The sequence below is a fragment of the Centroberyx gerrardi genome, chromosome 21 (assembly GCF_048128805.1).
Source record: "Centroberyx gerrardi isolate f3 chromosome 21, fCenGer3.hap1.cur.20231027, whole genome shotgun sequence".
NCBI classification, from domain to species: domain Eukaryota; kingdom Metazoa; phylum Chordata; class Actinopteri; order Beryciformes; family Berycidae; genus Centroberyx; species Centroberyx gerrardi.
Window position 1 is genome coordinate 11,593,898 of NC_136017.1, and position 22,256 is coordinate 11,616,153.

The 22,256-nt window shown below is 44.3% G+C and overlaps 1 protein-coding gene across 2 annotated transcripts in view; it reads right to left on the bottom strand.

Annotated features, from left to right (window-relative positions):
• appa (amyloid beta (A4) precursor protein a) overlaps nucleotides 1-21,439 on the bottom strand; it is a 40,518-nt gene extending 19,079 nt beyond the window's left edge. Inside the window, exons 1-4 of one of the 2 annotated variants that reach the window (XM_071923789.2) lie at nucleotides 21,253-21,439; nucleotides 3,550-3,717; nucleotides 741-870; nucleotides 98-210 (exon numbers count right to left, since the gene is read on the bottom strand). In XM_071923789.2, the coding sequence (XP_071779890.1) occupies nucleotides 98-210; nucleotides 741-870; nucleotides 3,550-3,717; nucleotides 21,253-21,312 (471 nt within the window). In that variant the 5' untranslated portion in view covers nucleotides 21,313-21,439. The remainder of the gene's footprint in view (nucleotides 1-97; nucleotides 211-740; nucleotides 871-3,549; nucleotides 3,718-21,252) is intronic. The other variant, XM_071923788.2, reaches the window with a different exon arrangement.
• Nucleotides 21,440-22,256: the final 817 nt, after the last annotated feature.

Below are 22,256 nucleotides of genomic sequence, written 5' to 3' on the forward strand. Positions count from 1 at the left end.
GTAAAATGGAAGCAATCATTAGACCAATAACTATTCCCACTAGTCATTAAAGGCAGTGTGTGTGTGTGTGTGTGTGTGTGTGTGTGTGTGCGCTCACCTCCTTGGCCACGGTGTGCCAGTGCAGGTGGCTCTCACACTGGTCCATGCGCTCCTGGTGCAGGAACTTACACTTGTCGGGAACGAGCAGGGCGTCACTCACAAACTCCCCCACTGCAGCACATACAATATTCATATGTATAATTAATACACATTACACAATGCGCAGCTACAGCCCTTCAACCTACGTGGATAATTCCCACAAACCGTGGTTGACTGTACTTTGGTGGTTGCTATGGTAACTCTTGTGGTAACCGGGGCGGGGAGCTAGATAGTGATTGTTTCTTGGTTTCTCCTGTTTCTGATTCTTATGCATGTACAATACCTTCTAGAAATGTTTTCAGACAGTATACATGCTTTTTGAGGGCTGATATCAATACCAATATTTTACCTATTGCATGACCGCTGTACCCATAATTACAGTAAAGAACCCCCTCTCAGCTGTTGTTGCTATAATGACACATGCATACAAAGCTACAGCATATAGATAGATAGATAGATATATAGAGATACAGTATATGTAAAGATGTAGCCAGTGTATATCCATGTCCTTTTTTTACTCAAAATGCTGTCCCATTATTGCTCCAATCCCAAGAGGAATTGTTTGGAGCGCACACACACACACACACACACACTAGTCTCACCCAGGCAGCGGTAAGGCACAACAATGTGCATGTGACTGCGACACTGCTTGCGGCCCTTCTTGCACCAGTTCTGGATGCTGACCGGCTGGTTGGCCTCCACCACGTTGGTAATCTGGAGCTCTGGGTACACCTAAACACACACACACACACACACACACACACACACACACACACTTAGTATCATAATGATCCAGTTTAGGTTCCTTAACACAACAGAATTGGAAGAGATTCAGTGGAGTAGGCGTTCCCATTCAACACAACATTGTTTTCTTGGCCATTTGGCTGGCACACTCAACATGGCGGTTCCATATCTTTTTGCTGATGAGCTTCAACAGCAAGGGTATCCAATTCTGTGGTTTGTAGTCATTTAGTGAAAATGAATCACACTCTGGGTCCCAGCCAGTTTGGAGAAGCGGAGGTTTGAGGATTGGGCCTACATCCATCATCTAATACCTACGCTTATCTCAAAAGTTTAAAATGATTGAGAATAAATGGGTGTCGTGTGTTCGAAGACACGATCCTGATCTCTGTATCCTCTGCGACTGGGCTGGCTGCCAAATGTGTAGCCCACCGGTCAAATCTTGCTCCAAGTCATGCTCTAAAGAGTGGATTTTTTTTTGTCTAATTAATTCATGTCCATTGGGAGTCTTTTTGATCCACTGCCCATGTTAAATTTTGATTTTTGGCCTCACAGCAAAACATTTGGGCACCCCCGTTTTATAAGATATTTTGATCTTCTGTAATGCTTGTCGCTCTATATCGCTCTTTATCTGTTAGGCAAAGACACTGTTGTGTTTACCTCTATGTTGCTCTCAGCCATGCACGACACCCGCCTCTGTGCAATATTCTCTGTCAACCTGTCATCCCTCTCTGAATACCTCTCCCCTCATCCTTTTTCGCAACACCTCCTACTCCATCCCCCCCTCCCTGTCGCGCCTCTCAGAGAGGAAATCAAAATCATTTCATCACCTTCTCGGCTCCTTGTCGCGTTCTACTTTGCTAAGCCGGCTCTTCCCTCAGCTGTGGGTGGGAAATCTCTCCACTCCCCCCCCCCCCCCCCCCATCTCCCCCCGGTCTCTCATCATATTCTTCCCTTTTGACGTTTGAAGTTCAAAATGCTGTGTTTAAATCCGAGGACCTAAAATTGATTCGGTTAGCATTTATTTGTTATCGCTGGATTTTGTTATCGCCGGTAACAATGGGAAGATGAACTTATCTTCCCCTGAGCCTATTATACATGCTTTTCAGAGGAATCTCATTACATATCACCTTATCTTATCCGACAACTCCTCCTTCTCATTTTTCCTTAGGCAACACATTCATTCAGCACTGATAGCCTACGCTGCTGGAAAACTCCCCGGTGGAAGGGTGGCCTAGTGGTTAGAGAAACTGAAAAGTCACAGGTTGGATTCCCACAACAGCAAATGTATGTCCATCAACAGCCATGTGTCCTGTCAAAGGGTGCGATCACTCCTACAGTTTGTTTTCTTTGGCCAGTACAACAGTGGAAAGGTTTACTTTGTTGCATGTGTGTATTTGGTTCGTTTTGGTTCCCACGGCCTAATTACAAGAGAACCAGGGCTTGTAAACAAAAGTCACATGGACTCTTTACTGGACAGAGTTTTGGTAACATGTCATCCCGCCAGGTTAGAGATTTTGTCAGCAGGGAGTCGAAACAAATATTAGCTAAGCATGCTGGACTTGTCTGCACTCTTTGCTATAATTTACCAACTCTGATCTTCATACAAGGGAAAAACACACAAGGAAATCAGTTCATTTTGTTGTGCGAGGCTTTCCAAGCAAGAGTAACTGCTGGCTTTCAGATATCATCCGTCTCCTTCTGCCCATAAACGCTTGCGTTTTGGGGTTGTTTCCTGTAGTTGGTTGGGATTACGTTCTCACTCCTAACAAACCGCATTTCAGTTCTCTTGGGAGAGGACAGAAACCTGCAATTTCAGGTGCAGTTACCTGGAGCTACCTCAGTCCGAATGGCTATTATTCTCATCTGCCCAAAGCAACTAAATGAGTAATGAGTAAACTCAGAGTTGAAATAAAGCGCTCCAATCACGCTTGGTGTGATCGCGCCCTAAGTGTCCTTTAATAAGATACTGCACCGCTACCTGCTCCCTCATTGTAATTCGCGCTGGATGAGAATGTCAGCTAAACGCCTAAAATGTAAATTACCCCACCCAGAAAATTCTACTAAAATGTCAAGACTATAAAAATTCATCATCCGGGCTTATTGCTCACTCAAAACAAAATAAATATAGGGTAATTGCAGTCCAAGTATTCCATATATCCTGGAATACACGGGCAAATGAGAGCCATTTTCAAGCGGCGACAGGCGCTGAAAATGATGATGAAAATGGGTCTGGGAGCAAAACGCGGGTTCCAGCGGTGAAATTATCCCCCCCAGCCCCCCCCCCCCCCCGCTACCAAAAATACAAGAGGAGACACCGTGAAATTTGACCTTCTCGCTCTGTTATCCTTTCCTCAACACTGTCCTGACATGACCTCCATCTCTGTACCACCTCCACTCGACACCGCTTTAGGCTGACACTATTTACTATAATATGAATTTCTATCATAAAGATTTATATCGGCTTAAAAGCGTGGATTAGTATGATTCTGTAATGTCAGGCTTTATTGATTCCCGCGGGGGAATTAGCTGCAATGCACACGTACAATCAAGGGTGAACGGTGTCGAAGGGGTTTGCCCTCCAGCACATCCATGTTGCCCCTGTGTGTCCTGAAATGCCCCCCAACCCCCACCCTCCTTCTAACCCCTCTCCTCCACCCCCCATCTTACCTCCTGGCAGTACTGCAGGATGCCCTCCTTGGTGCCGATGCAGCTCTTGGTGCCTGAAGGGTCCGACTCCCACTTGCTGGTCTGAACATTGACGTGCATGTTGAGTTTATCGCAGAACATGGCCACCTGGGGCTCCGCCAGCAGACCCATAGAAACATCTGTGGGCACCTAGGGGTGGGGGGTGGGGGGGGGGGGAGAGAGAGAGAGAGAGAGAGGGAGAGAGATTTAATGAGATGCACCACTCACTACGTAAAAACTCCTTGAGCACTCATATTGAAAAATGCAAGATGGCTGCAATTAAATTTTATTACTTAGAGGAAGGGGGGGGGGAGAGTGGGAGAGGAGATTAGCATGTAAGATGGAGAGTAAGATGGGGTGAGCAGGTTTGAGATGAGAAGGAGCGGGAGAGAGAGATGAAGGGGAAAAGGATTTGTAAGAAGGTGGAGAGAAGCCGTGAAGAAGAAGAGAGAAATGCCAGGGATGAGCGACGGCGGGGAAGGAGGGGTGAAGGACAGCTTTTCTTCTTCTGCATATGTCTTTAACAGATGCCATTTTGGTGGATGCCGTTATCCAAAGCGCCTTATGTTACTATGAGTGCATGCATTTATTTTAAGCAGGTGCAGGAAACCCGTAGGAATCAAACCCCTAAACCTGGTAGTGTTTGTGCCATGCTCAATTCACTGAGCTACAAGATGTGTTCAGTCTAACTTGTGTTTTCTTTTGGCAAACCTTTTATTTGTGCACTGAACAATAGAGCAAAAGATCTGCTTTTTATGTGCGTGTTTAAACACAGAGCAAAAGAAGCGTAAGAAACACTGACAGACTGGCACATCAATAATCTATAACCATGGAGGTTAAACTGCATCAAACAGCAGCCCTAAAGAAAAACAACTGACCTTGTGTTCTCTACATTTGACGTTAATACACAAGTGCAAACAAACATGACACACACACACAAACACACTCCTGTGTGATACTATTTATGGAAAGAGCGCGTATCTTTATGCGCCTGTGCATGCATTTTTCACGTTTTTCCAGGAGAGTATGGTGTTTATATAACCCTCTGTTGATGTGTGTGTTTATTTGTTGGTGTGGCATATACTGAGCACAAGAGCAGGTTGGTTAGAGACACAGGGAGTGCATGTGTGTGTGTGTGTGCGCGCGCGTGTGTGTGTGAGAGCGAGAGAGTGTCAGCCCTTGGCATGAATGTATAAATATTTGTGTGTTAATTTGCGTCTCTTTGTGTGTCGATTTGTGCCTGTGTGCGCGCATGTGTGTTTGTGTTTCAGAGTGTGTGCGTGTATGCGCATTGCTGTCTGCCTGCATAAGGAGGTTTTGTGTTGAGGTTCCCTCAGGAGAGGAGGTGCAGACAAACCACTGAATGTCTGCATTGTACTGGTAAATGAGCTAGAACAAAATGGGAGGGAATAGGGGAAAAAAGAGAAGGAGAGCAAGGGAGGGAGGGAGAGACTGTTGCCATTGTGTGCTCCCTAATCTTGTTAATGGTTTTGAAGGCCCTGGCAGGCAAACAAATGTTGTTTTGTGAGGTGGATAGCATACTTTTTCCTCCAGACTTGATTCTCTCTAAGCTGTCAGGGCAAAACGCCCTCTTCCAATATGTGGACAGCCGTGGGAGGGAAATCGATTTGAATGAAATTTAAAAGTTGAAATGTGAAATCTTCAGATCGATTCAGCAGGCATGTATTTGGTGTCGTTGGAAAGATGAACTTTCTCAGCTTTCATTAAATTCCATTTACACATATTGATTGAAACTACGCACTCGGCGGATGAAGACAGCAGTGAGTGGAGCTGCTGAAAAGTGACTCTGCCTAGTCTAGTTTCACCTGTTTCTGTCTGTTTTTGAAAAGGAAAAAGATTGCTAGCAGGTACACACACATCCCTAACTCATACACTCCCACCCAAGCCATGCCTTTTTAATAAGTCTTTCAACCAAATAGAATTTATTTTGTATTTTTGTTAGCCTGTTATGATGTTAGCCATGTCGACTTTGGCATATTTGGTAATTAGTAATGACGTTGTAAATGAGTAAGCAAATGTAAAACTGTTATAAAGACAGACTTTGCAAGTATGCAGATTGCTCATGTGTATTTATGACAGTGAGTGTTTGTCTGCTCACCATGACCTTTAAGAATATCACCGCAAAATAATTCCAAACGTGATAATTAATATTTAAAGATAATTTGTGAGACAGTTATGTAACACAGTGGAGTGTAACATTAAAGATGAGAAAGACAGGAAGACATGGTGATAAAGGTCAGGAGCTGGATTCACACCCTCTTTAGCCCTCTGACACCCCTTAAGGAAACGCACCATGTTTTTGGGAGATTGGTCAACTTGCCTGTTAAGTGATGACAACACGGACACCAAAATCATGCTCCATGCTAACATTCTAGCATACATTATGTTGAATGATTGTATGCAACTAGCTTTATCCACAGTAAGGAGACTCACCTTTGAGTAATAAAAAGTTGTTGGTTTTTTTTAATCAAATAGCCTGAAGATTCCTAAATTTTAAAAATGCAATCTCATTAACTCAATATAGCTGATGTAGCCAGGTTTATTTTTAGAACTATTTCAGGTGAGCAACCACGTATCCATCCGCTGTGCAGTGATTTTTAGCTGTACACAGTCTCCCATCACCCACCACATTCACTTCCTATGGAGACAAGTTAAGTAGTCCCTGCTAGTTTAAAACAGTATGTTCTTTTTGTATCATATTTTGTGTAAATTTTCTCCTACACAAAAACAGCCACAGTTAGTCACATATCATTTAACATTGTAGTTAAGCTGGGATAAAGCTGGTGTATTCCTTTAACTGTGACATGATTTTCAGTAAAGGAACAACATCAAACGACACTAAAACATTTGACCCATGAGAATAATTTTACCAGTTGCAGTTTTGTTTTCAATAGGAAAACAGGACAACTGTCAGAAAAGTGTAGTAACCATGCTCTTTGAGGTTCAACCATTTACTGCAGTCAAATGCTGGTAAAAATGGCACACCACACACACACACACACAGATCAGGTTACTGTTCCACGGGTCGGATATGGCACCTACAGAAGTTCACGTCCTTCACAGGCCAACATGCTGAGCCACAAGCCCTAGTGGCACGGAAATCTGTAAATCCCTCACACACACACACACACACACACACACACACACACACACACACACACAGGGGGGTGTAAAATCTCCTCTTGCCCCCATCCCTCCTCAGCGCAAACACATGGCATCTTAGCACTGGTGGCCATTAGTCCTGACACCGGGCCATCTGCACAACACAGGGTTATTTAGGGGGTTGACGCTCGATTCCCACACTGCCATCTGTGAGTGAACAACACTTAGGGACATAGATCAAATCCCATCCTGCTCGCTAATGGTAAAACCCAAGGCATACTGAGCCAGGAAAGTTTTAACATAATCTTTAAAAAGTCGTCGGCATGTGTCCTATCTTTTAATTAACTAGCCTTCTGAATGCCCAGTTCCATTTTGACCTTATCTACGCACCCTCTGGCCTTTCCCTGTCCCTTAACGAGAGAGATAAATCAACTTCCTCTCTGCTTGAGGCCTAGGTAGGCAAATCTGTGCCAACTGCTCGCCGACATTCAAATTCTTTGTATCATCCTCTTTTGGATGGTAAATCAAGTCCTCACCAATCTGTCTCCCTTTCTATCCCTGCCTCTCAGTCTCTCTGCCGCTATCTCTCCGCCGCTCTGTCTTTCTGCTGAAGGATTGGGGGGAAAGGAAGACGAGGGAGCAGCCAAACCTTCGCTGCAAGCTTATAAATCAGAGTCTCGGGATGACGGGGGAAGGCAGGAGCGGGAGGAGAGAGCGAGAGAAAGAACAATAAACACAATAGCAAGAGACGGGGAGAGATTGGAGCACAGATGAATTGGACAATAAGCCTTCGGGCTCAAGCAGAAGGTCAAGTGCTCAGTAAAAGAGAAGGGATGCGGGGATGGAGGGGGAGAGACGGGGAGAAGTTGAGAGAAGGTGAGAGACGGCGGCGGTGGTGGCGGCGGCTTAATAGAGAAAAGATGGGAAACTCTCATGTCAAAAAGAAGAACGTCTGCTACTTCTGTTAGGAAAGTTCAGTGTCAATTTTCGTGGAGCGCCGCATCCAAAATTCTTCCTGGCAAACAGAGAAGCCACCATTTTCAAAGATTGACTACTTCACACCTTCTATTCATATCTATGCTGGCCTGTCTATTCAGCTGCGAGGAGGAAGAGTCATTCTATTCCTGAACTACGCTCATCTTGCAATGATTGGAGGGATATGACTGCATAAGTACTTGCAAATCCTCCCCACAAAGAAACAGTAAAAACAGTTGAGCCGAGTGAAGCGTGCTACTTTTCTTGCGGCCAAAAACATTGCTGGGAAGCGATGTTACTCGCTGAGCGAGTAACAGAGGCAGGGAAGGGAAGCCAGATGGACAAAAGACGAGAGACATAAGCAGAAGAGTGTTAGACAAACGGACACCATGGAAGGAGACGCAGGGCTTCCTTCCTTCCTCTTTCTTTCTCTCTCTCTCTCTCTCTCTCTGTATCCCATCTCTGTTCTGCTTCACAATCCTGCCAGTCTGCCAGCCTGTCAGCCTGCAGGAAGGAAGGGAGGGAGGGAGGGAGGGAGGGAGGGAGCAGTAATCTGGGCACTGAGGATTAGGGAGCGAGCCTGGTCAGGAGAAATATCCCCCTTTGGTCTCAATCCTCCATGATAGCCATCACCGAAAGAGGAGGGAGCCACGGGAAAGAAGGCCGACGCTATGAAGATACTTCAATTAAAGTGAGCTGAAACGCCGTGGAAATGCTGTTGACAGTTTTGAATGAAAAGTACACACCAGCCACATATCGCTCGGCATGCAACTTCCCCTGGAAGGCAATTACAAAACTTGATATAACTAAAGCAGTGATCCATCGTAATGTTTTCCGGCTTCTCGCTGCTTTTATTAATGACACTAGCCGATGCCAGCCGTCTCTAGTGACAAAATGAGCACAACAGACCAAAAAGCTGTGATCGAGAAAACTAGGCTGGCAAACACATTACAAAACAATAAGCTGAATAAAACAAGGGGGAAATTTGTGCCTGTGTGTTTGTGTACTGTTTGTAGAAAATAGGCCAAGCTGTATCCGAAAACCAAGTCAATCATGTAACAAACAAAAGGCTTAACTTACTGGGCCCAGGCAGAAGGCAAAATTAAGTTGCACATAGCCCATGTCCAGGTTGGTAAAAGTGGGCAGGAGATGCTGGGTTTTAGACTATAAAAGGCGTTCAACATATCCGTAATAAGCTGAGGATGAAATGGGATTCGTTTGACCCAGGGGGAAATAGATGAAGGAAAGTAAAACAAGAAAAATACAAACCAACAACAATCTAATAACATAATGCAATAACATACAAGTTTGCAGTAGTAAAGCGATTAAAGCAAGATTATTTGCTACTGCAATTTGATAAAGTGGTTTGCTACCCCAAGGAGGTTTATGAGGATGACAAGCTCACTGCAGCAGTTGCACATTCACGTGGACTGTCCACACGCATGCACGCATGTGTGTGTGTGTGTGTGTTAGTGTGTGTGTGTGCGTCTCTTTGTGTGTGTTCACTGTGATTTTGTTATACTGTAATCCAAATCACAGTTTCCATCTCGTACAGGTGACCCATTTCCACAGCTGGAAACCCATGACCCAAATCACATTTAGGAAAACCTTACACACTTACACACTTACACACACACACACACACACACACACACACACACACACACACACACACAACGTGATCTTTGCTTCGTCATGCGTCTTCATCACATCTGCTGCCGAGACTCTGTGTCACTGACTCATTTGACTTTGGGGAGAAGATGCAACTATTGGCTGCAAACTGGGATATTCAGCCAGAAAAGCCTTTTGATTGGTCGACGTTTGACTTCTGCTGGCCCCCGCCTCTCAAAGGAACACACTCCCCTCCCTCGGGTATGCTGCGTGTGTTTTGGTGAGATATGATAACTGGTCTTTCCCTTCGTCTCTGTGCATTTGTACCACTCCCTTCATCATGTCGGTGTGTAAAGGGACGCACGTTCAATGCGCCGATACGTGTGAACAAACCCACTTACGGCTGCACTAAAAAAGCAGAAAAAACGCTTATCTCCCATTAGAAGTGAACGGCTGTCTCATGAAAAAGAAATATCGCATCTGTCGCATACACAAACCGCAAATGAATTCATACATGTATACACACACACCATACTCACTCACACAAAGCCTGAGATACATTTTAATGTATTCACGCGCATAAATACACACACACAGGCAATCTTTGAAGTGTCCCCGTGGGGGCTGTTCCTGCGGTGCTATTAATTGTACGGTCTTATCTGAGTGGCCCAGGCCTGCCATAGGGAGTTTGAGGGAGGGGGGTGGGGGGTGGGGGGTGGGGGGTGGGGGGTCTTAGATCAGCTTTCATCCCTGGGGGAGACTCCCTGGAGAGCAAGACGTGTCGCTTGAGATCCACACACACACACACACACACACACACACACAGGCATACAAACACATATGTACATAGAAACTAGTGCAGACACAGTGATTTGTTGCCCATTCCTCCCATTAACACACTACAGACTAAGACTACATACAAGATAACGTCAACTGGTTGAGCGTGAAAGATAGCAACCACTGGCTTAGACACACACCCACTGTCTGTCTAATGGAGACACAAAACGAATCTTTTCCCCCCAACCACAATGGAACCAAGACAGCTTCATTGTGTTATCCTTGGTAGCCTTTAAACAATAATGCCTGGGATGGCGCTGTCATGTGATACCACACGGTTATATTGCTTTTCCCCGAGTCATTAATCAATCAATCGTGTTGAAACAGAACAGAAGCCCGGCTGTCTGTAGGTTGTTTACAAGATGCTTCACCGTGGGAAGTCGTTCGCTGAGCTGGGAAGGATATGTGACGGCTGAATTAGATAAGGCTGGCGCGGCGACAGAAAGCTCAACCCTCCGCGCACACGCCGGCGATGCCTGTGCACGGCAGCGGGCGCGCTCACGCCCACGCACACACACACACACACACTCTAATCACTTGGCAAGCAGGACCTGCTGTTACTTAAAACCCTTAGATCATCTTTTGACCGGACTTAACGTGTGTTTGTGTGTGTGAGAGAGTGCGCGCGGGTGTGTCGACCGCTGTGTGCGTGTGTGTAATGTTATCCCAGGCTGTTGTGTGTGTGTGTGCGTGTGTGTAATGCTATCTGCCTCTGATGTTTGGGGAGCGGATCCAGTGGGTAGTGTGTTTCACTGATTACAGGGCAGCCAGACCCTCTTCCCTTCCCCTCACACTCCCTGCCTGCCAAAAGTCCAATTACAGACCCGGAGTCTGATGAAAGAACTGGAAAGAACGCCTTCATCCAGTAAACCAGGGCAAACGGTGGCTGCGGTTTGAATATGTGAAAAAAAATAAAAAATAAAAAGGGTGTGGGGTTGATTCCCTAGCTTATCTTCTGAGCAGTCCTGCACCTATTTAGGCTGAGGTAAGGCAAGGTGAAACAGGAGAAACAAGAGCACCTTCCAGTAAAGCAGATTAAATCACTGCAAGTTCATTCAAGCATACCTCAGATCAATAGATCTAGGTCAGTCCTGGCTGCAATTTTATTGATCCCCTGATTTATTATGGCCTAAAAGGTCAAATAATGATGAGATGGTTTCCCCAATCAGACCTGGGTCATAGCATTAAAATGGTTTCGTTTAGCCTATTTAGGTGCAAATGGGTGGGGTTTGCCATCAGTGCCAGAAAGTGGATCTAGTAGTCTTTCCTGTGATTAATAATTTCCCAAACATGTGAAACGTCCCCAGCCACACCCATCTGGTATTCCAAACAGGTTGAAACATATCAGACACATACTCTCCCTACTTCGTGTTTGTTGTTTTGGGTTTCTCCTCAGAGCTCTCCATCGCACAGTCTTCATCTTCAGAAGTTTTCAACGAGTCTGTGAGTAGAATTAAAGTTTGTTTGAAGAGTTATCTTCATTCATATTCAATGCGATTAAGCTTTGTCTCGGGGGGTTTTCTCGGGAATTAGCATCTCAGACAAATCTGTTTAAAATCTGATTAGAAGTGTGTTAGAAAAATAGTTTCTGACTTCAGCCCACTTAATTTGTCTAGACGTGATGGAGGGACTTTTGGTCTCCTTGGTTATAATCGCCATGGCGACGGAGCCTGCTCTCAGCCCTGGGGACCAGCCCGTTATAACCTCTCTCTGTCATCGCTGTGGCAACCTTAGGCAACGCCACTATCCAAGCCACCTGGGAGCGGGAATTTCATCATCAGTTTAGTTTGCTTTGATAAGGAAGCAGAGGTGTGTGTGTGTGTGTGTGTGTGTGTGTGTGTGTGCATGTGGATGTGTAATTTGCATGTACCTGGGTCTGCATGTTGGTGTTTCTGTGTGCGCATGTTCAAACGAAGCCAGAGAAAGAGGAGGGTGTGTCATTAGGACTCTGATATCAGTTGTAATAGCTGCATGTAACACCACTACTGGCCTGCTAAACTGGCTGTGACCTCACTGGTATCCAGCTGGGTGCTACTCTGCTATGGACCGCCGCCATATACAGATGGTGCTCTGGTGGCCTACACACACACACGGCCAGACATCTGGGACCTGCTGCACTGCAGGATACTTAATGGTCACACCATAAACTGGGGATGCTCATATCAGATTGCTAGCTTTTAAGCTATGCAATGGCGTTTCCCCAAGAATTGACACAAATTTGTTCATATTCCCACCCAAAAATATGTTAGTGTGGGTTGTTGTTGCCTAAACTACAAGGTGCATACAAGTCTTATGTCATAAAACAGTTGCAAAGTAAGGTTTGCCAACAGGGTTACCACTGTGGCTCTGATGTAAAATTCTATGGCTTTTCAATGACTTTCCATAAACATTTTATTCCTTTCTGGTTTGTTAATGTTGTTTTTCTAAAGGGGTGAACAGTCAGGTCTCTACTTGGGCCTGCTGTGCATAAAACAGCTGAAAACCATCTAATGCAATGAATGTTGGAACATACAGTACATTCTGGCACATTCCTGTAAATTCCTGATACTCCCTGATTTATCAAATTCTCTGGCTTGAGGACCAGTTTTCTTCTGACGTGCTCACTAGCGTCAAATTTCAAAACTAGAGGCCATAAGTCACGCTGCTCAGCTTTAAGCAATAGTTGATGTTGTGCTGTAACCTGAGAAGGTAATCCTAGATCAGTAATCTTATTGTTAAGAGGCATTATCAATCAGGGCCTTGGCTTGCTGATGGGAGTGGATACCTGGAATCAACAGCAGTGGTTAAGAGCACCGCCTCCGCACATGGCTGGCAGGTCAACTGGGAACGCCAGTGGGTGATTTCCGTAAGGCAAACAATCACTAACACAAGAGTATTACTAATTTATGTTTTATTCTCTTGAAAAGGTCCTATTATTTTTTATCAGTCTGATTAAGCTACTATAATGAATACTCTAAATGTATATAATTCTGATTCATATCAGCTTAAAATGAGTAAATTCTATTTCACAAATAAAAAAGCGGGTAAATTGAGTTGAGGTGGGTTTGCCCCACACTACATCTCTGTTTAGGCTTGAATACTAGCCAAGCCTACTCTTTTTTTAAGTCTGAACTAAAAAAACAAAATCAACATAAATCAAACACATCAGGGATCTTGTCCATTTTAGGCTTGAATCCCTAAATAGTGGAGACATTTCATGTAATATTTGTGCAAAATGTCACTCAACAAGGGTTAGGAAAACACTGCAGAGTAGCGGTCCTAAAATGCTTTTACAGGCTTTCTGCCAGTGAAGCCGTTGTTCATGTTCCTTACAACTGGACCCTCCCTAGCTGTGTGTCATACATGTAATTATGTGTGTGAAAGTATCAGTTTTCCTCATGTGGAGTTTTCTAAATCTGCAGCATACTGTCACTTCAAACATGGGGTATTTTCTCTCTTCATCCAATGGCTCTCTTGCACACACAGACACTTGTCTGGTTCTTCATCACTGCTGCTGGCGCTGTACAAACACAGGAAGTCCGCCTCCATCACGGAGGAGACCAAACAGGAAATAGATCCAGAAATAGCTGGCCACAGTCAAGAATACCCCTCCTCTTTCTGACACTCTCATTTCACTCGTGTCTCTCTCTCTCTCACACACACACACACACACACACACATACACAGACAGCTTGGCATTTCAAACAAGTGTTTCAATTTCACACTTCGATTCCAAGAAATCCCGTCGTCTACAATTGATAGTGTGTTGCCCGACTCATAGAAGTAATGGATTTCATAAAACACAAACCATCTGATCCGTGAATCCCAACTCCGGGCCTCTAACACATCAGTAACATATGGATGACACAGCGTTTACAAAAAACCAAGGGAGAGAAATTATCCTGGAACAAAAAACTGAAGGAAAAGGAGGGAGAAAGGGAGGAGAATGGGAGGAGGAGGACAGGAATATCGCATGGCGGCCTAATTATAGTCCGAGTACCAGGCGCCTGGGGAAGACTCCACTGCCATAGCAACCCCGAACGCCCAGGAAGGTGTGCGGAGACATGGGGAGAGAGAGAACCGAGAGGATGAGGAGATGAGGGGATGAGATCACTTCTAAGCGGAGGAATACGACTTTGGAAAACAAGGACCCCCGGGGGGTTTCTTCAGGTGTGTGTGTGTGGGTAGAGGGAGTGGACACTTGGGGATACACAGAGAGAACTTGGGGCGAGCGCATCATTAAGAGGAAATTTGCCGAGAAGATTCCTCATCTTCAAAATAATGAGACAGCGACCGGCAAATATCTGCAGGAGCCACAGATGCATTTGGGCAAAGTGGTTTCTTGGTGACCATCCGTTTTCTGAAAAACATACTGTATTGAAAACATGCCGTGCCTCTGCTGGAAACGAGAGAGATGAAGACTAATAGAGGAAGAAGAGAGTCCAACCCCAGAGGTGGTTCAAGAAAGTTTTTACCGTTCATTTGTGGCAAGGACATTTTGGAAAAGTTAGTTCCTAGTGGTTTCACATGGAAAGAGATTTGTAGCAATTTGAGTATGTCATGCTCATATTGCACTGCTGAATTAAAAAAAAATGAATTTATTGAATACATGTATCCAAAATTTGAATTTTTAAGGCACAATTTGAAGTAAAAATTGGATTGTTGGATTCAATCTCATGCTTGTTTGCAAGCATGAGATTGAATCAGAGATTGACGTCTGAATTGAGAAAGTGATTTTGAAATTATAGGTAAAAGTTTAATTCAATTATAAATCATATTGAGTTTCAAGCATTGCATTCAATTTCAAAATGAGCCTTAAAAATTCTATTTTTGAATTAATTTATTCAACAAATAGATTTATTGAAATCAACGGTACAATATGAGCATGACAAATTCTAAATTTATGCAACTCGAATACAATCTCTGCTGGTACTGATCTCTTCCAGAGTTTCATACCTTCGATTGGTCCCAGCAAAGCCCAGAATGTGATTCAATTTGTAAAAATGTCCAAGAACGCAGCCTTTCTAAGCTGGTTTACCGTTTGTATTTATGTATTTCTTTACTTACATTTTCACTACATTTTTAACCAAAGCCCCAGAAGTGCTGTATGCCACTCTGGCTTCATGGGAGCACTTCTAGACCGACTAAATGTGTGGAACCACTTCACAACAGCCTTAATGCACTCTGCCCAAAATAAATGTTAAAAACACTCCCTGGCACTAAGGTGGGGGCGTCTGTTTGCTTGTCTGCCCGCGGCCATCTCAGTGTGTGTGTGTGTGTGTGTGTGTGTGTGTGTTTATGAGTGTGTGTCCCAGTCGTGATGTGTGACGACAAACGCATACACGTGATATCAGTATACTGATTGCAGCGGCATCCATAGTCACAGTCACTCACATTTGTGCATAGATGCAGACAATCATAGACACACACACACACACACACACACACACGCGCTGATACTGTTGTGCCTGTCTGACCAAAACCATGATTAAGGCTTGATTGTATTGGCCTTAGTCGGATTATCACGGCCTGGGTCATCTTTCAATGTGAAGGTCACACACACACACACACACACACACACACACAGACAAAACACACACACACACAGACAAAACACACACACACATCACAGGGCATATCTGTCACACTGTAACCTTGACCGTGACGCATGGGATTTATGACGAAGATGTGACTGTAACGATGCGCAGCACCGATGCCATGACAACGACAGCAGGAACATTCTTTCAGACGGAGACAGAGCCTTTGTGTGTATATATACCGTGTGCGTGTGTGTGTGTGTGTGTGTGTGTGTGTGTGTCTGCCTCGCTGATGAAATGTACACTGGATGTACTCTGTAGTGCTGCTGAGTAATTGCGCGGGTCGGGGCGGCTGGTTTCTCGGCTTATTATTCAGATTCTGTGCCCACAGCTGCTTAGTCAGCAGCAGTGAAACGAAGAGTGTGTCTTTATGGCGCACTGCTGATATTTACAGACAGAAAAACGCTTCAATGGTGATGAATGGTGCTACGAAGTGGGAGCTTTCTTCAAGCTGTGGAAGGGTGGGCAAGGGGTGGGAAGGGAGAGTGTCATGTTCCCTAAAGTCTGTGGTAAATCAGGACTACCTCCTCCTTCCATTAAAGCTAAGATCCCTTATTGACTTCACCTTTTAGATCCTAGTTCAGTCATGAAGAAGAGAGCAAGATGAAGGGGAGGAGACATGCTAAAACAGTCAGGTGCACCATCCATATGGCATATTAATAAGTGGGTCCTAATATTTTGTACACTAAATGAATTCATACTGTGTCCTGGCAATGGAGATACCATTCCAAGTCAGACGCCCTAAAAACCGGCCCTTACGACTACCAGACTTCAGCTCGCCTCATCAAAATGTCATATAAAAAAAGCCATCTATTACGACTGGGTGTTATGGATGATATCTGCCTGACATTGCTTATCTCTTTATAATAAGCATGACTGGGTGGCAGCGGCGGCCTGAAGGTCAGTGAATCAGGCTTGTGTCCAGAATATTGCCGTTTCCAATCCCAACACTGGCTGGGAAAATCTCCCTCTACAACAACTGTGGTTGTGGTGCCATTGAGCAAGGTAGGTAAGCCTTTACTGTATGAGTGTAGCTCGCAGGAGGGTGTGAAACCTCCTTCCATCTGAAACGTCTCCTCCAGACCTTCACTGTAAATAACAATGTGCTCTTAGTCCACCCGCCTGGTTAAATGAGGGTTATAAATATATTAGCCTTGGTGAGGAGTGGGGCTGCAGCTTCTCAGACTTATTCCGGTGCTATTAGACGCTTGTTGGATCTAATCAAATCTTCTGGCATCTATCCACGTTGCCTCATTCAGAGGCCAGGTTGCGGCACACAGAGCGGGCCTTTGAGCCTGGCCTGCTACTGCTGAAATCAGCTCCACCAGATGCCCACCATTTCATTCAAGGTAGGGATGCTGGGGGAAAAAAAGCACTTTAATTACTAAGGGAGGAAGATTCAAGACTGGAAGAAAGACAAAGAGAGAGAAAAAGCAAGATAAGACAGAGAGAGAGAGAGTGCAAAGAACAAGGTACAGGTATAAGTTAATGAACAGCTGATGTAGGCTACATCATTATTAAAAGGTCAGCTGGGTGACTGGGAATAACTATGTGTCGTCTGAGGTTTTGTTAAGCGGATGAAGAAGAGCAGAGTGGGGGTGGGGGCGTCAGCGTCATCCCCTGTTCCAGAGCGACCCCACCATGACAACAGAAACAACAGTATAAAAGGTCAGGAATTCCTTTCTACGGGACAGAGAGAGGGGCGTCCAGGGGGAACATTAATGGGAAGCGGCTCAGCGTTGTTGTTGTTGTTGTTGACATGACCAAGACAGAGAATGCTCTCCATTTGAACAAGAAATTATCATTCATATCCACTGCTTGGGCAAAGGAGGGTTAACAAAGGAAACGAGAGAGAGGGAGAAGGACAGAGTGAGAGAAAAAGAAGGAGAGAGTCGGAGACGAACTACATTCATCGGTCACAATGAAGAGGACAGCCATTCCTGACATATCACAACCTCCATGGTTTACTGAGATGAGGAGAGACAAAGCGACAGAGAGAGAGAGTGCAACAAACTAAGATCAATGACCACGGTGACTGGTGTGGCTGGAAAAACACTTAAAACACTTCAGCACTTCAAAAACAGCTATTGGCGATGCACCCTGCATTTCTGGCCCCATTTGGATATTTGGTGGTGTATTTTTCTTATTTCCATGGATAACTGGACAAATGTAGACGATATGATGTCACATTAATATATTTCCAGCGCCGCTACAATGGAGTTTGAAAGCAGAACATTTTTAATCTATCTAAAACATCAAGGGTAAATGTCAGGTTTTGGCATCTGCCTCTCAGGATTAAAGAACAGGGGCTTCTTTCTAGACAATAATCAGTTCAACGTTTAACAATCATACAGGGAGAAATCCATCGTAGAAAAGGCAGAGAGACCAATTTCTCCACTGACAGCCGCCTAAATAGACCAGAATGCAATGCAGCCACAAGACATGTTGCGTTTTGACCAATGGATGCAACTCAGTTTTTCTCGACTACAGAACCTCCCCTATCTCTCTCTCCACCTACACATATGACCCACAGCTGAGAGGAAAACGTTCAGGCCTGTTCTCTGAGGGTTGTTCAAAGGCACTCTGGGAAATGTTGGAAATCACTAACTGAAGTAAAAGTAGACGAGGCAGGTTGAGGGAAAGCAGCTAGACCAAAAAAGTTAATTAGGCTACACTTCATCACAAAATAACTCCTGGAATGCACTGAACATCATGATAACAAGATTATCTGAGGGTGGATTTTTCCTTTAAAGAAGAGGAACTGCAGCAGAGAAGGTGCCAGGGAGAAACACTGGCAGCGCCAACAGGCATAATGGCATTAATGCACACTAATAAGGGGAGAGGGCTGGTCCGCCCCAGGCTGAAAGACTGCAGTATGCACACAAACAGACTGCCTGCACTGATCCAAGAGCCATTTCCCAAGGATGGGGAAACACACAAAGGCTGGCATCCAACTCCCACGCTCCGCATTACGGCCTCCATGTAGAGGGTGGGCCCGCCAGGAAAAACAGCTTCCTAAAGCCGTGTACTGAGAGGTCAGGGCAAGCTCTATGGGCCGTGTGTGTGTATGGGGCAATCATGAGGCTATAGGCTAGTCTACAAGATAAAGAACGTGCAAATGTTGACATTTTAATCGGGCTAAATTTCATTTTCAATTGAGGCTTAATCTTGCTTCATATTATTCCTGACATTTCCAACACTTATTTTATCACACTTCAGTGCTTCTGCCTTTGAGGTCTAAATGCAAATGAATAACCTAAAGGGTAAAGACAGTCTTAGCTAACATAGGCAATGGATTATTAACAAAGCAAACACTCTCCTCTATGAGTAGCCCAAACTATTCATTCCAAGTACATCCATTTATAGGCTACAATGTGCAAGAAAAAATCAAGGTCAGTTGACACATTTGACCTGATCCACCTTAAAAAACTTGGGAAAAGCTGGCCAGGAATGAACAACAATGCAAAAAAGAGCTCTAACCTGAGTAATGGCCATTGTTTGGTGCTATCGACCGGTTACAAATAACACCTTTATCATGTATCTGGGGCGATAATTGTTACAAGCACAACCACAGATCCCACAGGCAGAATTAAAAGGCTGCGGCTCGACCACAATTGCTGGTCTTATCAGCAACAATGTGGCTACCGGTGGTTTACAGGAAGGTGTAATTTTTCTCACAACAAAGCCACACTGCAAAAAATGTCCACCGTAACACGCCATTCAGTGTCGTATCCAGTCTTAAAATCTTCATTTTTCTTAAAACAAGTGAGAAATTCTGCCAATAGGGTGAGAGAAGTCCACTTGTTTCCAGTGGAGTTTGTCTTGTTTTGGGGGATTTTCTAGAAACAATTGTCAGTATCTTGAATCAAAGCTGAAAAGGCAAATCACTTCACAAGTATCAAGAAAATGACACTGGATTCAAAACAATTCTTGAAACAAATGGATTTGCACTGGAAATGACTTAAACTATCTCATCCTCATTGACAATTTTTCACATTTGTTTGAACAAAAACACAATTTGAAGGCTATAAATAACTAAGTAAATGACCCGTTAAGGTGGATATTTTTTGCAGTGCACATTCACAGCGACATTCTTGGCAAAGACGCCTGAAAAATGGATGAGCAGTGATTATGTGAAACCAGGGTCCAAAGGCTTCACGTTTCCATTGTACGGACGTGATTCAAGAAAAACACATTCCCAAAGGACCATGCGAGGGAACATTATCACACAAAACAGGACGATGGGAGAGATAGGAGCCTGTTGAAAGGCAGAAATTAGAATAAAAGCTCCTGTTGGCTTCCCAGTTTCCCGACCCTCGATAAATGCTGCAGTGCACCGCCGCCATCTTACTTCTCTATTCTCTACCATCACACTGAAATATGCCGGAGAGCGTTAATAATCTGTGTTTCCCACGGATATTGTCATCTTCACGGGTGAATTTCCCTCATTTAAACCAGAATATGGCGTATTATGGTTTATTATGGGGGAACGGAATCTCCAATACACTTATTTTCATTCCCAAACACGCCCACTCCCTTAAAATTAGCCCTCGGGACAATACGCTTTTCATTTATTCACAATAATGAGTCAAACAACATTTCATTTGTCCAAATAAACAACAAAATACCGTATCACAATCACCGTGTTCAATAATTCAGGGCTATTTGCAAATTTCTGGTTGGGGGGAAATAATTTGTTGACAAAACTAACTTGTTTATAACACATTTTAAAATCAGTCAAAAGCATGTTGCTTATCGGTTTTACAGAAACAGAATAGGGACACTCTATTCGGACACCCAACACAACGTCAAATAGTCTAAATAAATCAGTTGGATACTTCGCCTGAGAAAAGGCACGGAGCATCTCACTGGCAACACGGGTATTTAAATTAAAAACATGTAATCATCTATAGCCTATGCTTCTGGGGAGGTAAATGACAAAGGCAAAATACTGCAAAGTCTCGCTGGTTTCATCGTGTTTTACTAAATCCATGCATAGTTATCGCCCCGGTTTAGAAACATCCAACTGTTCCCAACCAGTGTCAAGCTAACCAGGTTAACAAACAAGACTTCCGCTAACAGCCTTCAATATAAAGCCCTATTATGTTGAAACAACGTTTTCAAGTACGAACTACCAATGTTGAAGTAAAGAATGTATTTAATGAGAAATATAGTTAATGAAAATAAAAGTGTTGCCTCTAAGATGTCGTTTCGAAGAACATGTTCATAACCCTATTATACCTAACTACACAAGATGCAATAGACGGAAAATGACGGTAGCAAATAAGTGACCAGACAATTTTACAGCTTGAGTTTCACTCTATAATAAATGTAACGATTCCAATACGTTATTTGATACAATTTATGTTGCTCTGCACAGCCCAAAACATCATTATTTTCCCATTTTTCTCAAAAGTGACACAATCTACGCTTTAACTCTGAAGGCAAAACCGCCCCACTTCCTGTCTCGTCCTAGCTAACTCTAGCTAGCTTGACGCAGCTAACGGCGACAGCACGGTGGAAATTCTCCAAATACTCGTGACAAATACGGGCTTTTTCTTACCTCGACAGCCAGAGCCGAAGCCGCTACAGCCAGCAGCAGTAAAGCTACTCGGTCCCCCATGTCGTTTTGCTGTCACGATGCGTCCTAAACGCAGCGTTTCACCGTGCGGTGTAACGTTTCTGTCGGTGAAAAGTGTGTGTGTGTTCGGCGCCGCTGACTCCCGTTGTCTGATGGTGAACGATACCGAGGCTGCACAGCTGCTGAGCGCCGGATCACCTGACCGCAGCACAGAATGCGATTAGGGATGGATGGGGAGGAGACACACACACATACACAGGCATGGGCTCTCGCTCTCTCTCTCTCTCTCTCTCTCTCTCTCTCTCTCTCTCTCTCTCTCTCACACAGACACACATAAATACACATACATGCACGCATTCTCTCCCACTCACACATTAATTTCTCGTACACGTCACACACACGCACTTAAACACACGCTGACTATCTTTCACAAACACACACATACACGTTATCTCTCTCTCACACACACACTGAACACACACACCCTATCTCCCATACAAACATGCACGTACTTATACACACACACTCTCTCTCACACAAACGTATACATATACTGTACACACACAAACACACACATACATATACTGTACATACTCTCATACACACATATCCTCTCGCTCACACATACACTCACACACACATACCCTCTTTCTCAAACACACACACATACCCACCCTCTCTCCCATACAAATACACATACACACCCTCTCACACACACACACGTACATATAGGCTACTGCACATACACACTCACATCATCTCTCTCACACAAACACACATAAATGCACACACCCTCTCTCTCACACACGTATACACAGTCATACACACACCCTCTCTTTCACACTCTTGAACACACCCATACACATACTCTCTTTCTCTCACATACATTTTCACATAATCTCTCTCTCTCACACACACACACACACAAACCTCTGTGCATTATTGATCACTCATACTATAAATCAGTGAGATGGTTGGATAGAGAC